The 17046-nt window shown below is 45.1% G+C and overlaps 2 protein-coding genes and 1 pseudogene across 2 annotated transcripts; all 3 read left to right on the top strand.

The window, feature by feature from the left end:
* Nucleotides 1-134: 134 nt before the first annotated feature.
* Nucleotides 135-997, top strand: LOC130195719 (fatty acid-binding protein, liver-like). Its single transcript, XM_056417401.1, is given in 5 exon segments — nucleotides 135-201; nucleotides 299-360; nucleotides 362-472; nucleotides 736-825; nucleotides 947-997. Coding segments are annotated over 5 exon segments (381 nt in total).
* A 733-nt stretch (nucleotides 998-1730) lies between these two features.
* LOC130210011 (serine/arginine-rich splicing factor 10-like) lies at nucleotides 1731-6821 on the top strand. The gene is made up of 6 exons (XM_056440030.1): nucleotides 1731-1864; nucleotides 3031-3137; nucleotides 4159-4260; nucleotides 4939-5110; nucleotides 5192-5245; nucleotides 5514-6821. The coding sequence occupies exons 1-6, from the start codon at nucleotides 1800-1802 to the stop codon at nucleotides 5722-5724; spliced, it is 711 nt and encodes a 236-aa protein (XP_056296005.1). The 5' UTR covers nucleotides 1731-1799; the 3' UTR covers nucleotides 5725-6821.
* An 82-nt stretch (nucleotides 6822-6903) lies between these two features.
* On the top strand, nucleotides 6904-11886 carry LOC130210102 (gap junction alpha-9 protein-like; annotated as a pseudogene).
* Nucleotides 11887-17046: the final 5160 nt, after the last annotated feature.

The following is a 17046-nucleotide window of genomic DNA, read 5'->3' as shown; positions in this document are numbered from 1 at the left end:
TGGCTCTCACTGGAAAAGACAGTCCAAATAACAGGGAGTTCGAGGTCCCCGGCATGCCAACCGGCGGCTGGGTGTGATGGGGCCGGGGGCAACCGGGAGGACGCACACCCCCGGGCAAGCGACGAGCAGCAGACATGGACTTCAGCGGCACCTGGAAAGTTTATTCTGAGGAGAACCTCGAGGGGTTCTTGAAAGTAGTAGGTAAGAACATGTTCATATATTTAAAAGGATGTATTTGCATTGTGCATCTTTACTTTTTTTTCGTCCTTCTTTAAATATAATTATGCATTCTTTCAAGGTGCTCCTGAAATGGTCATCAAGATGCGAAAGGAAGTCAAACCGGTGCTGGTGATCGAGCAAGAAGGGCCAAGACTTCACCTACACCATGAAGACCCCCATCTGCACCAAGGTGCACTCGTTCAGACTGGGCAAGGAGTCCGAGATGACCGCTGCGGACGGCCGGAAGTTTAAGGTAGAGTTGCAGCCTTTAGGGGCCACAGTTTGACCCCGACAAGGGACCCATGTCCGCATCAAGCTCCAGTCCTGTGAAAAAGTACAAAATAAATACAAAAAGACATGAACATCTCACTTCCTACAATTTCTTTATGATTTGTGCATGCTAGAAAACAGTTTTAAACTCCACTTTTTTATGTTGACATTTGATGCACAGGCACGATACTTTATTTCTTGGCTAAAGGGGGTAAACTTGTGTCCCGTGAAATGTGTTTCGGTCAGTGCATCGTCAGAGAGGAGGACGGGAAGCTGATCGCGGAGACTGAAAAGTTCACCTCGGTCCGTGAGATGCAAGGGGACGACATGGTTGAGGTCAGATTGGATTATTTTGTCTTCTTTTTTTACTGCTGCGATTTAGAGAAATTCAGTGCTAGAAATAATTCGTGAGTTATTTTTTACAATTGTCATGATGTGTTTGTGTCCACTGTTCCAGACCATCACTGCCGGCCCGCTCACGTTCACCAGCCGGAGCAAGCGCGTCTGACGCGGCCTCGAGAACTTCTCTGTCTCGGGCAGAGGGGCCGTGTGCAAACGACATCCTGGAAAATAAACGTAAACCTTTAAAAAAAATAATAATAATAATAATAAAGCAACAAGTTTGTTTTTATTGATGAGTAACTGAGCAACCTACATTAACTCAGGTTAAGTGCTTGTACTTTCTCAGTGTGAGACAGGTCATGTTTGTTTCCTCCCTTTCCTCTCCAATAAAACATGCGTCTCCGGGGGATTAATTATTGAGAGAATTCTCCTCCTTTTGAGGCAAAATAAACTTGTGTTAAACAATCTTGGATCAGCTGAAATATTGCATGGTCACCAACCTGCAAAAAAAATTACGAGATGCATACATATGGGGATCTTTTAAGATGCATGCATTGTTGTAGATTAAATGACCCAACAGTAGATACAATGAGCACAACATCAAACATGTATAACAGTAACATTAGACTATATATATATATATACTATATATAGTATATTTATATATATATACTATATATATTTTATCAATTCTATGTAACATATATATATATTTATATATTATATATAATATATGTATATGTATATATATATATATATATTATTATAATATAATATATATTTTATATATATATATATAAGCTGCAGGCGTTAGGCTCAAACGGCAGGGGGTGCTGTGAGTGTTTATTACCCGATTTATGTTGGAGAGGAAGAAGCAGAATGATTTCCAAGTGCGCATGCGCAACATATCTTCACTGTAGATTCTCCTTTACCAAAAGGCTTTTCTTCTACTGAGTGAGTGTAACTTTATGGCCAAATACATGAGGCCCCCAAACACGTCTTTGTTCGTCAGAAACATCTCCGATGAGTCCAGGTGAGTCCGCTCTCCGGCCCGGTGAGCACCACTGACCCTTCACGAGCGCGAGCCGTCGCACATTAGCGCGAGCTAACGTTAGCTGAACTAGCTTAGCCGCTACATCTAGTTCCGTTACAGCAGCGTGCAGAGGCGCTCTAAGTTTGAAATATGTGTCGGCTGCAGCTCCTACAGTCACACACACACTCATGTCTGTAATACAACTGTGTCTTAATTAACGTGTAATGCGTTGGCGACGTTTCTTTGTTTGCATTGCGCACGTTTTCATGATCGCTGACGTAGCGGCGTTATCCTGCTAATTCAATATGTCAGTGGATTATTTTATTAATTATTTAAGATGTTTGGACTTCTCTTTTTACCAAGACTAGCTGACGTCCGGTCACAGTTAACCGTCTTAACTTAAATATTAGCTGATTAATTATTTGGCTCTATATAGTTCGTTATGACGGCAGCTAAGTGTCGCATTATGACGTCACAGCTACACGTAAATGCGCTGCACTAACCAGTTATAATTAAAGTGCCAAATAAACATAGATACACATCAAAGAGTTTAAAACTCCCTGCTTAACGTCACTTGTTCTCACAAAAGATGTTTAACAATAACACCAACATTAGATTATTTATAGTAATGTGTAGTGAGTGCAATGTGCTTGTAAAAATATAATTGACTTTAACGAGAAAATGTAAAAAAGGGAAAGTTTTTTTTGTGCAAATTAAAGGAAGATAAGACACGTAGGTTTAACAGTGTGTGAGAATGTTTGCAAAATGATGTGGGTGCTAATCTTAATCCTCATGTTCTCTTCATCGTGGTAACACATTGACCCGCAGTGCTTATGTCTAGTTATTGAGTTTTAAATTGAATTGCATGTTGACCAAACAATAGTGTGCGTATCTTAAAGAGTCAGTTCACCCCAAAACCTGACAGATTTACGACCTATGGAATAGTAAAACATGTTCAACAACTACCACACTTCATCAAATAAACCAGAGACTGTAGCAGGTGGTTCAGATCTCTAGTCAAATAAGTCTGACTGTTTTGTGGTGAACTGTCCCTTTTCTTTTATCGACCTCATCGGCTGCCCTCCCAGCTGTTGCTCCTGGTTGATGATGTAGGTAGAGTTGCCCGTGATGGTCAGTTGAGTCATACTTGTATTTACGGTGTTCAGGCCTGAGGATATACGGCGTGAGTTTGGCCGCTATGGGCCGATAGTGGATGTCTACATCCCGCTTGACTTCTATACACGTCGATCAAGAGGATTTGCATACATTCAATATCCTTTCCCAATGAGTTGTTACCATGTGTGTTTGCTCCTGCTAATGAAACAATTTACATTTCTTTTCAGCAGAGAAGATATGCTTTTGTGATGTGTTTTTTTCTTTCTTTCTTGCACTTAATTTGACTGACTATCTAATGCGCATATTTCTCTGTTATTGCTTCAGAAAATGTAAAAGCATCCAGTTGTGAAACCACCCACAAAGAGTAACAAAGACCCGTGTAGAGTAGAAGTAAAGACAAGTCACACAGACCTTCAGGATCAGAGGGAGGGAAAAGGTTGACAAGATAAAGTAAAGCATGAAGAGGAAAAGGGAACAAAGACAAAGCTCGGATATGGCGGCAAAGAATTGGGAAAAGAAAAGAGGTTTAAGAGGAAAAGGCAAGCAGGAAACCCGAGTCCCTGTGGGAGTCGATTAAAGAGTGTAAAGGTCAAGATGAAGGTCAAAGTCAAGCATGGGCAAAGGTAACACGTCTGAATTATTTTGTATCCTCACAAGACGAATCCGCAAATTTGACACACCAAAATAAGCTTTCACTGTGACATCGATGACATATTTAATAATAATCAAAGTCGTTAAATCTATCAAATGTTCTGTGATTTGTTCATATATATTTTGTCGTCCATGATCCCTCAGACAATTAATTGATGTGTTTGAGAGAAAAAAACATGCTTCCTCTTTTATCTCTCCCAAAAAAAATCAGCATGTGTATTTGTTTGTTGTTTCTTCATTTGCAATGCCACATCAAATAATACAAATGTCTGCTCGCTGTGAACCGTCTTGTCCTCTGAATCATCAGGACACACAAACTAAAGATGATTGATGAGTGCTCTGAACCCTTCTTTCCTTAAATGTAACATGCAGGGTGTGAGCGACAGAGCCTTTACGTTCAGACTGTTGATGCGAGGGGTACTTCGCCCCTCTGAGTGTACAAAAAACAACAACAACAATCAAAAACCTTCTTTGAATTTGTGTGGCCTTACCACGAGCAAACAAAAACCCTTAACCACCCAGCACATTTGAGGATGTGCGTGACGCAGAAGACGCCCTTCACAGCCTGGACCGGAAGTGGGTTTGTGGCCGGCAGATTGAAATCCAGTTTGCCCAGGGGGACCGGAAGAGTAAGTGCTGACGCCTTTTTCAACTTAATCGTTCAACCGGTTACGGTCCGAGTCAGTCACCCAGTGTTTTTAGTCCGATGAAGCCGTGGCAGTGAGATGCATGACGTTTGACAGCAACATGCAAGAGAAAATATTTAAACCGCGGGATGTGTTCTGCAGGTGTTTCCCGTTCCATTTATCAGGGTTCGTACGGTCATGGAAAACCTGGAAAAGTCATGGAATTTTAAAACTGTCATTTCCAGGCCTGGGAAAGTCATGGAAAAAACTTAAATCCTAAAAGTTTTGGAAAAGTCATGGAAATGTGTTATAATCACATGTTCATTCACGCCGAGTTTGAAATAATTATGTTTTTTCAAGAAAGACGCTTAAAATGTAAGCCGGCGTACGTTCTCAATACGCAAAATGTTCTAAATTGTTCATGTTTAGACCGAGATTTCAGTTTGGTCATGGAAATTTGGTTTAAAGTCCTGGAAATCCACTGGTCAACATGTGTAAGAACCCTGATTTATGTATTCATCCCTAAATTCACCTCTAGAGGCGTACGCTTTCAGAAAGCACGATTTAATATTTTTTTTAATGTACTCTACACCAAAATATAACACAGGAAAATCAAAACGCTGCTAAGTTGCGTCAATGTTTAGTGCTCACTTGTTATAACTTTTGTACTTTAAAATGTAGCACCGAATCAGATGAAGACGAAGGAGCGAAGTTCTCCGGGCAGATCCTCTCGCCACGACGACCACGATCGGGACGGCCGGCGCCGACGCTCGCGCAGCCGCAGCTACGACCGGCACCGGTCGCGCAGCCCTTCTCACGATCGCCACCGCAGGCGGTCCGAGAGTCCCCGCGAGTGAGTTTCCCTTCTCGCCTTTGGCAGCGTCATACATGTGTGTTGGAAAGGGGGCGTGAACCTTTTGTTGTCTGCCTTCAGGTCCCGTGGTCGGGTGTATGGAGGAGGAAGAAGCAGGAGCCGCGAGGATGAAAGGTATGACCACGATGGAACACACTTGCTCGTGTCTTTGGGGTGGGCTCTATGTCCCGCCCCCCTACTGTGCTGTGATTGGAGGGCTGGGTCAAAAGCGACAGTGTGTTGCTGTTCAAATCCACTCAGGCAGTCTGTTGTAGGGAAATTGTTTCGATAATTGAGTCAGAAAAAGAATGATATTCTTGGCATACGTTCATGTTGAGTGCCCCAGAATCTAAGTGGTCTGCTGTGTGTGTGTGTGTGTGTGTGTGTGTGTGTGTGTGTTCAGATACAGACAGAGGCCTCGGAGAGAGTCCAGAGGGCGATCTCGCTCCCGCTCCAAATCCGTGTCTCTGCGAGAAGCCGCCAACCCGGCTTCCACTTCCCATTACGTCGAGGAGGAAGTGTGCCGGACACACACGCCGTCCCGCTCCGCGTCCAAATCTCGGTCTCGGTCTCGTTCCCGATCCTGGGCCGGACGCAAGTCGGGAGGCCGCTAGAAAAGTACCTGCTCCTCTCCCCCCCCCCCCTCCTTTCCTTTCTATCCGTCGTCAGATTCGCCGGAGCTGGTGCGTCTGGCCAGAAGTGTTTGTTTTGACATGAATGTAACGTCCACTGAAGCATTTCTAGAAAGCTTGTTTTTCGCAGCTCCATTTCAAGAAGAAGAACAGCGCCGGTTCCTTTGCTTGGTTTTATCCGATAGTATTGGTGAGATTTCCTGATTTAGACGTATGAACCAGTCGGGGGTTTCTGTGTTCGGTGGTAGTCGGCCAGGAATAGTCGTCTTTTTTTATACGAGTTTACTGAGGTTTCTGTTTTCTAAACCGTATGCATCCGTTTTTGCAAAACAAATAACATTCAGTATTTTAAAACGAATCTGTTAGCGAACCACACCAGCGTTTGTGTATGTTTTATGTCGAATCGCGTACGTTTGAATCCACCGGCGACCTTCTTCCAGAGAGTTTCCATGTTTTTTTTTCTTCCCTTCTTTCAGCCACCGTTGTGTATATTTATTTTACTCTGTGAAAACTAATATTCTGTCACATCGAACACCTGTACTGACACAACAGCAGACTGTATTTTTAGATGCACTGCTGTGCCCCGCAGCTCTACACAATGGGGGAGGGGTGGAGGCCTTTTCATGCTAAGAAAATGAGTCAATGGCCGCCCGGGAGAATAACCTAAAAAAACGATGTGACGCATGTGGTCTGTTGGAAAGAGACGAGCAGTCGTGTCGAGTATTGAGACTAAAACACACAGGAACACTGCTGCGTACGATGTTGTCGGCTTTAACCACAAACTGTTACAAATTTACATTAATCTGTTTCATTTGTGTGGTGATTTCTGTACGATTAGAATTTCTTCTTTTTATTTTTAATGGTGTTTTTATTGTTTTATTTTTGTAACTTTCTCCAAACTTCCGTGGTGAGAGCGGCGACGTGCTCTCGTTGGTGTTTGCACGACCGTGTTGCCGTTTATTTTTTTCAGAACGAATGTCGTCACTGCATGTTTATTCTCTTCTCATCTTCTACCTTTTTTTAGTAGGAAGACGACTCTTATTTTGAGTAATAAATGGATCACATTTAGTAAGAGGAAACTGTGTGTGACGTCACTTTGTAAACCGCTGAAGATGAAACTTTTATTTGGGGACTTCAAGGAGAGGGAACGGAGTAAACAAGAATACGTTGGATCCCGGTGTGCAGTTATCTGCGCGGGGACTGGTCCGGCCGGGAGCATCGATTTACTTTTAATGGATCGGTAACTGGGAGGAACTTAAATTAGATATGCGGTGAGGAAGCGACCATGGATGAAATTAGACGTGTCCCATTGATCGCTGTATTGAAGAGAGAAAAAACAATGGAGGCTTAATGTGAAATACTCCATCTGGAATACAGTTAAGAGTTGGCTTCTGGATCCAGAGCCTTCTGAACCAGGATGCTGCAGTACATGACTCCCAGAGAGGCTCAGTACTTAACACTCTGTGGTGCCGGTTCACCTAAAACTGCTCCTGGATCTGTGAGTCAACTGACAGAAACAAACACGCAATCCTTTTATCAGCTTTTTTTATTGTAGAAAAGTGTAAAGATTCTCGTAGAACGATGATACCGTCAAAGTTTTAGGTTTGTTCCGATCTGGACGAAGCAAAGAATTTGAAGAAATTAATTGTAACGGCAATAATTTTAATCAAATATGCTGCAACCTCTCTTCCTAGAAGCTGCCGAGTCCTCTTTAAAAGGACTTTCTTTAGGCCACATGACGCTTTAAAGTGGCTGCTGTGCTGCACATCTGGCTGTTTTTAACTGGGTTGAGATTGAGGCCATGGATACCGGTCCTCTTCTTGGCTTTGATGATAATAATCCACCTTCTAAGATGCCCATCGCACCAGTCCAGGGTCATTTAGGGTTCAACTGCAACCGTGTGGCAGGCCCGTGTTCATGGCACCGTGTGTCACCCCCGACGACCAGCAGCTCGTAGCGCTGCGAGGGGAATGGCACCAGGCAGCGCGGCGGTATCGATCAATCACCGGCTATAAGTTGCGGAGCCGGCGGGGCTCGTCTGCCCCACACACGGAGCGCTCGTAGGATCGAGTCCCATCAGCACCAGCAGCGCTCGGGCCAAAAGGACTTTTAATGCTGCGTTTCATATCCAAGAGGAGCGGTAAGTCGGCTTATTTTAAAAAGCATATCACAGTCAGTGGGCTCATTGTATCGGCTTCACGTGGAGCATGATTTATTAACTTGTGAAATAACACCAATACAATTATTGCTTTATATTTGATTATTTGAGGTAATTGCAGATTTTAACAATATATGGTTTCATTTGGATGCAGCTGAATGTTGTGTACTTCACACAGGAATAAGAACACATGAAAATACCTCATGCAACAATTTAAGATTCATATTTAGGCACTTTAATGTGTTGTAACTGGTTTCTTGATTTAAAAACCTTGTTCTCGGCAGTGAAGTTTAATTATTAACTTTAATCCAGTCCCAAAGTGTGCAAATACTCGAGTCTTGCATTCAAACTTAAATCTTAAAAGTACATAAGAACTATCAGAGTAAAACAATGCTATTAAATGCCGTCAGCAAGCATAACTTAGATTTGTAGCAGTACCAAAATACTTGTGTGTCTTGCATTCAAACTTTGATCTTAAAAGTAAGAACTACCAGAGAAGTACTTATAAAGTAGCAAGAGTAAAACAACACTCAGATTTGTATCGCCTTCAATCCAGGCTTTAATCTTCATCAGCAATCATAAGGAGGAGTAGGAGCAGTATTCCTTGACCTCAGGAAGGCTTTCGACACTTCACCACAAAATCCTGATTAGGAAAACGTCCCATTTAGAGTATCGCCTACGCTGGGATATGAAGTGGGTGTCCCTCAGGGCTCGATTTTGGGACCATTGTTATTCAGCCTGTATATAAATGACCTCCCCAGTGTTTGTAAGGGGTGTGATATTCAAACGTACGCTCATGACACAATGATCTAAGTCCAGGCTGCACTTTAACTCACTGATGCATGGTCCATGTCTCTGAAGGGCTCTCAGATTCCTGTCTACACCTGCATGTGAAAAAGATGGTCTGCATGTTTTTGTGCCGGACGTCTCCGTCTCTGGTGAGCGGCTCCAGATGGTGCCTGAATATAAAAACCTAGGTATCCACCTCGATTCAAACCTTTCTTTTAAGAAGCAGGTAAAAAAACGTGGCAACGGTTGTCAGATTCCATTTATTTAATTTCAAGGATAAGAAATAATTTAACCATAGATACTGCAAAGATGTACTTTAATGCATTTATCATCCCATATCTGACTTACTGCTTAACCAGATGGGCTCAAGCCAGCAGCACAACTCTCAAATCAATCAAAATCCTCCATAAACTCTTCAAGCCCAGGAGTTATCACCACTGTGCCATTCTAACTAAACACGGTCTCCTGAGCTGGGATAACCTCACTAAATTCTCCAATATGTGTGGAGTTTTTAAAGTTCCTTATGATATGGCTCCTCTCCCACTTTGTGAATTTATTAAACAAAACTCACAGAGTAGCAGTATTGTTTTTTATGATGTTTGGTGAGCCCAGTATCTGATCGTAACCTGTAAGTTTTATATTATGTTTCTGTGATAATCTTTCTCTCCATTAGTGACGGCTGTCATATCCGGCCACAGGGACTACAGCTGACATTTAGCCTTCTAGCTAACGTTGACACATTTACCCCTGGGTTGATTGATGTGTACGGTCCCTGCTCAAATAAATACAGAAATGAAAATGAAGTAACTTTTGTGTTCCTTCGTCCGCTACAGCGCCGCCAATGTGAAACATGGGCGACTGGAACTTCCTGGGTGTGATCTTGGCGGAGGTGCACATCCACTCCACCATGGTGGGCAAGATCTGGCTGACCATCCTGTTCATCTTCCGCATGCTGGTGCTGGGCGTGGCGGCGGAGGGCGTGTGGAACGACGAGCAGTCCGACTTTGTGTGCAACACGGACCAGCCGGGCTGCCGCAACGTCTGCTACGACCAGGCCTTCCCCATCTCCCTCGTCCGCTACTGGGTGCTGCAGGTCATCTTCGTGTCCTCGCCCTCCCTGGTCTACAAGGGAAGCTGGACAAGGCGCCGCTGAGGGGCTCCCTGCTGCGGACCTACCTGGTCCACGTCGTCACGCGCTCGCTGGTGGAGGTGGGCTTCATGGTGTGTCAGTACGTCCTGTACGGACACCGGCTGGACCCGCTCTACAAGTGCGAGCGGCAGCCGTGCCCCAACGTGGTGGACTGCTTCGTGTCGCGGCCCACGGAGAAGACGGTGTTCATGGTGTTCATGCAGGGCATCGCCTGCATCTCGCTCGTCTTCAGCCTCCTGGAGGTCATGCACCTGGGCTTCAAGAAGCTCAAGAGGGGCATCCTCGACGACGACCCGCACCCGAAGGCCGACCTGGACGAGGACTACGTCGGCAAGTCTCCTCACGCTCCGCTGCCACAAGGACAGATACAGGAGAACATTCCTGCCGACGGCTATGAGGCTCTATAACAGATCACCTCTTGCCAGATCATAGTGCAATAACTACAATCATAACTTCATATTTACACTATGTTGATCTGCACTTCACACATTTTTATTTTTATTTTTTTTAAATGGTTTATTTAATAAGGGACAGTGCACATTGATAAAAACATTGCAGTAAATGTGCCAGTTAGCCAAGAGGCTATTTTTCATCTGTTTATTTACACTACACACATACACATTTCATTTACACTACACATATACACACACTTTGCATTTTGCACACTGTCTATATTTAATATTTTTATATTTAATTTAATTTGTCATTAGTATTGTGTATGCATATATGTTGTATATATACATATATATTTTACTTTGTATACTTCTATATCTTTCATCCCTGTTTTTTATATTTATTTTTTATTCTTGTGTTTAGTTTATTGGTGCTGCTACTGTTACGACAAATTTCCCCTTGGGGATTAATAAAGTATATATCATCATCATATCATCATCATCATCAAGAACTCGGTGGCGCGTCGGGTCGCCGCGGGCACGTCCGCCGTCCCCACGGCGCCCTGCGGGTATACGCTGCTGTTGGAGAAGCAGGGCAACGGGCCCGCCTACCCTCTGCTCGGCGCCTCCTCGGCCTTCGTGCCGATTCTAGGGGACCCCGGCCCGAAGCCGGACGGCGAGGAGGGAGTGCCAAGCCCCACGGGAGGGAACGGCAACTCCAACAACACGAGCAGCGAGACGCGTTCTCCTGCGGACGAGCCGGAGGAGGAGCCGTCTTCGCCCCGCCGAGAGGTCACGGGGTGCTCTGGCTCCGAGTACCCCACCCTCCCCGTGGCGGATACGGCGATGTCGGGCTTCGCGAGGAAGCCTCGGAGGACCAGTCCACCGTGGAACTGCTCGTACCGCGGGGGCCGTTACCCCGGCAACAACGACGGCGTGAAGCTGCGCGGAACCCCGAGCGAGGATGTTCTCCAAGTCGGACAGGAAGAGGCCGAGCCGGTCTCAGAGCCCGGACTCGGCGGGGGAGCTGAGCTCGGTGTCCCGACACAGCCGGTAGAGCAACGGCAGCCCCGTCGCCTCCTCGCCGAACCGCCGCGTGTCGGCGGCGAGCAGCGGCGGCAGCAGAAGGGCCCCGACGGACCTGCAGATATAAACCCACCGCGCTCACTCGCCAGGTGTGGGGACCAAGTTTCCTTCATTTAGAGCTCTTCAAACATTAAAACAAACTCAAAGGGCCTTTGATACTCGTTGCTATGGGGACGACGCTCTTGATTCTAAAGAGTAACTTTTTTTTTGCTAATAAATCTGCAACCCAACGTTCACTTTTCTGAATTTGCCATGTGAGCAGACCGCGATGGGCGGGGTGTGGGTATATTAACTGAGACTCGGGTGGACATTTAATGATCCGACTGTACGCATCAGCTGTGTGATTAGAGGGGAATGGAAAACTGAAGCACGAATCCATAATGTTATATGAGGTCACAACGAACTGTTACGTAACCGGATACTTTTAAATCGTTGACGCCGTCCGATTGCATTCCCGGAGTTCTTCAGCGAGAACACGAAACGTAAAGATGCCTCTGATGGGAAATAAGTGCTGAATATCTACGAGCTGTTATGGAGACATGAATAAATAAAAATGGTGTTTAATGTGCTATCATTTATCAGACTTTAATTTCTCTCCGGGCACATGGGCAGCAAACTCAACGATTGCTTTTGTATGACAACTTCTGACTCGGTAATGCAGATGATATCAATTAAAGGCCATTTTAAAAGATATATTATTATTAGTTCGCAGGAGTAGTAAGTCTATACAGAAGCCCGCTGTGCACCAATCACTTCACGTTTCGAACCAGTTTTCCCTGCTCAGCGACACACCCGCTGAGGAGCACACCCTGGTTATCGGGAGCTCGATAGTCAGGAACGTGAAAATAGCGAAGCCGCGGACCACAGTCGTGTGCCTCCCGGGGGCCAGAGCGGGCGACGTGGAGTCTTGTTTGAAGCTGCTGGCTAAGGACAAGCGGAGATACAGTCAGATTGTAATACACGCCGGTGGTAATGACGCCCGAGCCCGCCGCTCGGAAGTCACTAAAATTAATGTGGAATCGGTGTGTGCTTATGCCAAGACGTTGTCGGACACCGTAATTTTCTCTGGCCCTCTCCGAAATTTGCAGACAGACGAATTGTTTAGCCGAATGTCGTCTTTCAACCGCTGGCTGTCGAGGTGGTGCCCAGCGAATAATGTGGGCTACGTAGACAACTGGAAGACTTTCTCGGGAAAGCCTGATCTGATGAGGAGAGACGGCATCCATCCCACGTTGGACGGAGCGCGTCTCATTTCTGCGAATATGACCAAGTTGATCACCGGACTTAATCCATGACAACCCAGGGTTCAGATCAGGAACCGGGAGCAGAGTTGTAGTTTAACACCCTTCTCTGCTCTTCCATTCGAGCAGTTACCCACCCATGACTTTAGAGTAGAGACTGTGTCTGTCCCACGGCCACTTCAATTAAATAAATCAAAAGTAAGCAGAAGAGGAGTCGTACACAATAACCTTATACAAGTTAACACCATTATTTCAGCAGTGCAACAAAACAGGACTATTAAATGTGGTCTCCTAAATATTAGATCTCTGTCATCTAAAGCTGTGTTACTCCCCGCACGGGGAGGACATCAACAGTATGACCGACTGCATCACGGAATACATCAAGTTCTGTGAACCATCCCATCGATCACTGTGCTTTCCCAACAACAAGCCCTGGATCACCAGGGACCTGAGCGCTTCTTAACAAGTCTGGAGCATGAAAAGCCAGCGCAGCCCAGCAAGGGTGAAGCTCAGGAACAGCAGGACTCCTACTAAGGAAGCTGGAAGAGCCCAGCAGCTGAACAACAACAGTGAGGTGTGGTCTGCATGATGAATAAGATAAGCTTCAAGGTGGGGAGGGAGAGCCAGGGGGCTCTGAGAGGGCCAACGAGCTGAACTGTTTTTATAGGTAGGTTCACAGCCCCCCCTCTCCTCTCCACATCACACCTCCCACCGAGCCCTCAATAACAAATGTCCTCCACCCCCCCCTCTCTGTGATCAGCTGGGCACAACGAGCATGAGAGTCCTCTGATAGCACAGCCCCAGGGGTCCCAAACACTGCGCCACCCAGCTCTGGGGAGTGCTGTGGACGCCGTGGCCTGGTCCTGGTCCCAAAGAAAAAAGTCAGCACTGGCCTCCTCAACGACTACCGACCCGTCGCCTCACCTCCCTGGGCGTGTGCTCTGGGAACGGTGGTCATGATGTTGAGCCCCCCACAGGAACTGTTCAGGTACAAGTACCTGGGCGTCTCCATCGACAGCCGACTGAACTGATCTAAATGATTTAATATCAGATAATCACATTGATTTATGTTGCCTAACTGAAACCTGGCTGAGCCATGAAGAATATGTCTGCCTGAATGAATCGACTCCTCCAAGTCATATTAATACTCACATTCCTCGAGGCACCGGTCGAGGAGGTGGAGTAGCAGCCATCTTTGAATCGAGCCTATTAATTAATCCTCAACCAAAATTACACTACACCTCATTTGAAAGCCTTGTTCTTAGTCTTTCACATCCAACCTGGAAAACACTACAGCCAATTCTATTTGTGATTCTGTACCGGCCACCAGGTCCATATTCAGAGTTTATATCTGAATTCTCAGAATTTATATCAAGTTTGGTTCTTAAAACTGATAAAGTTATTATTGTAGGAGATTTTAATATCCATGTGGATGTTGATAATGATTGCCTTAGTGCTGCATTCATCTCCTTGTTGGACTCGATTGGCTTCTGTCAGAGAGTACAGAAACCCACTCACAGCTTTGGCCATACGCTTGATCTTGTTCTTACTTATGGCGTTGACATTGAGCATGTGAAGGTCTTCCCACAGAATCCTCTTCTGTCAGACCACAACCTCATAACTTTTAAATTTATACTACCGGAGTGTACTCCGTTAGTCAAAAGTTTCTACACCAGATGTCTAACTGACAGTGCTGTAGCTAAATTTAAAGAAGCGATTCCTTCTACATTTGATTCTATACCACGTCTCAATATAACAGAGGACTCCTGGTCTAACTTTAGTCCGTCCCAGATTGATCATCTTGTTGACAGTGCCACAGGCTCACTGAGAATGACACTGGACTCGATAGCCCCTCTGAAGAAGAAGACAGTGAGGAAGAGGAGGTTTGCTCCCTGGTATAACCCTCAGACCCGCAAACTGAAGCAAACGTCACGAAAGCTTGAAAGCATATGGCGTTCAACTAATCTCGAGGAATCCCGCTTAGTTTGGCGAGATAGTCTTAAAACTTATAAGAAGGCCCTCCGTAATGCCAGAGCAGCCTATTACTCATCAGTAATAGAGAAAAATAAGAATAACCTGAGGTTTCTCTTTAGCACTGTAGCCAGGCTGACAGAGAGTCACAGCTCTGTGGAGCCGAGCATTCCTATAAACCTCAGTGGTAATGACTTTATGAACTTCTTTAATGAAAAGATTTTAACTATTAGGGACAAGATTAATAATCTCTTGCCCTTAACCAGTGCCTATCTGTTCTCAAGTGGAATGGCCTTGGAAACCGCTGTATGCCCTGGTGTATATTTGGAGGGCTTTTCTCCCATCAACCGTGACCAATTATCGTCAACAGTTTCTACTTCTAACACGTCTACCTGTCTCTTGGACCCCATCCCGACGAGGCTGCTTAAAGACATTTTGCCTTTAATTGGCAGCTCTCTATTAGATATTATCAATGTGTCTCTGCTAACAGGCCACATACCACACTCCTTCAAAATGACTGTTATTAAACCTCTCCTGAAGAAGCCCACTCTGGATCCAGAGGTGTTGGCTAACTACAGACCGATCTCTAACCTCCCCTTCCTCTCCAAGATCCTTGAGAAAGTGGTCGCAAATCAGTTGTGCGACTTTCTACATCATAATCGTTTATTTGAGAAATATCAATTAGGATTTAGAAAACACCACAGCACCGAGACGGCACTGGTGAAAATTACAAATGACCTCTTAATGGCATCAGATAAAGGACTCATCTCTGTACTGGTCTTGTTAGACCTTAGTGCTGCATTCGACACCATTGACCATGACATCCTGTTACAGAGACTGGAGCAGTCGATTGGCATTTTAGGCACGGCACTAATTTGGTTTAAATCCTATTTATCAGATCGATCTCAATTTGTATTTGTAAACGATGACGCCTCGATAACCACCAACGTTAATCACGGAGTTCCACAAGGTTCTGTGCTTGGACCAATTTTATTTACCTTATACATGCTTCCTTTGGGCAATATTATCAGGAAACACTCCATAAACTTTCATTGTTATGCAGATGATACTCAACTATATTTATCGATAAAACCAGAGGAGAGCAACCAGCTCGGTAAAATTCAAGCATGTCTTAAAGACATAAAAATATGGATGACCTGCAACTTCTTGATGTTAAACTCAGACAAAACCGAAGTAATTTTAATCGGCCCTGAGCACCTCAGAGATCAATTATCTGGTGATGTGGTTTCTGTAGACGGCATTGCCCTGGCATCCAACACCACTGTAAAGAATCTTGGCGTTATCTTTGATCGGGACTTGTCCTTTAACTCCCACGTAAAGCAAATCTCAAGGACTGCATTCTTTCATCTATGTAATATTTCAAAAATCAGGCACATCTTGTCTCAAAAAGATGCAGAAAAATTGGTTCACGCGTACGTTACTTCGAGACTGGATTACTGCAACTCCTTATTATCAGGCTGCTCTAATAAGTCTCTTAGGTCAACTCCTTATTATCAGGCTGCTCTAATAAGTCTCTTAGGTCCCTCCAGTTGATCCAGAATGCTGCAGCTCGTGTTCTCGCTAAAACTAAGAAAAGAGATCACATCACTCCTGCACTAGCTGCTCTGCACTGGCTCCCAGTAAAATCAAGAATCACTTTTAAAATTCTTCTTAACGTACAAAGCCTTGATTGGTGATGCACCATCATATCTTAAGGAGCTTGTAGTACCATATTGCCCCACTAGAGAGCTGCGCTCACTAAATGCGGGACTACTTGTAGTTCCTAGAGTCTTAAAAAGTAGAATGGGAGCCAGAGCCTTTAGTTATCAAGCTCCTCTTCTATGGAACCAGTTTCCACCTTCAGTCCGGGAGGCAGACACAGTCACCTCGTTTAAGAGTAGACTTAAGACCTTCCTCTTTGACAGAGCTTATAGTTAGGGCTGAATCAGGTTCACCTGGTCCAGCCCCTTGATATGCTGCTATAGGCTTATAGCTGCCGGGGGACGTTTAGGATGCACTGAGTACCTATCTCCTCTTTTTTCTCTCCTTAGGGATGAATTTTCATCTCTCAATCACACGTTACTAACTCTGCTTTCTCCCCGGAGTCCTTTTGACTTCACGTCTCATGGGGTCATCGGACCCTATGAGACGGCATAGATCCTATCTGCCTGATGGATCATCGAGGTCTGGGTCATGGAATTCCTGCTCCTGACTACGCCACTGCCCTGTTGAGACTCCGCCCACTGTTGAGACTCCGCCCACTCCTCCTCCCCACCGCCATCTGCCTGATGGATCATGGAGGTCTCCATCGTGGAATAAGCCTACTATGAACTATTCATACACTGTCATATTCATTGAATGTATTTAAACTCTAAATCTGTCCTTCTGGTCACATGACATCTATTGCATCTGTCCATCCTGGAGAGGGATCCTCCTCTGTTGCTCTCCTGAAGGTTTCTTCCCTTTTTTCCCCCCTGAAGGGTTATTTGGGAGTTTTTCCTGGTCCGATGTGAGGTT

Source organism: Pseudoliparis swirei, chromosome 1 (assembly GCF_029220125.1).
Source record: "Pseudoliparis swirei isolate HS2019 ecotype Mariana Trench chromosome 1, NWPU_hadal_v1, whole genome shotgun sequence".
Lineage (NCBI taxonomy): Eukaryota > Metazoa > Chordata > Actinopteri > Perciformes > Liparidae > Pseudoliparis > Pseudoliparis swirei.
The sequence above is the reverse complement of the archived record's forward strand: the minus strand, read 5'-3'. Positions and strand labels throughout refer to the sequence as shown.

Excerpts from the sequence above, each read along its gene's own strand:
- LOC130210011 (XM_056440030.1), top strand. The coding sequence starts at position 1,800 with ATGGCCAAATACATGAGGCCCCCAAACACGTCTTTGTTCGTCAGAAAC. Across the intron at positions 4,261-4,938 it reads TGCCCAGGGGGACCGGAAGA|CACCGAATCAGATGAAGACG; the intron begins GTAAGTGCTGAC and ends TTTAAAATGTAG. Across the intron at positions 5,246-5,513 it reads AGGAGCCGCGAGGATGAAAG|ATACAGACAGAGGCCTCGGA; the intron begins GTATGACCACGA and ends GTGTGTGTTCAG.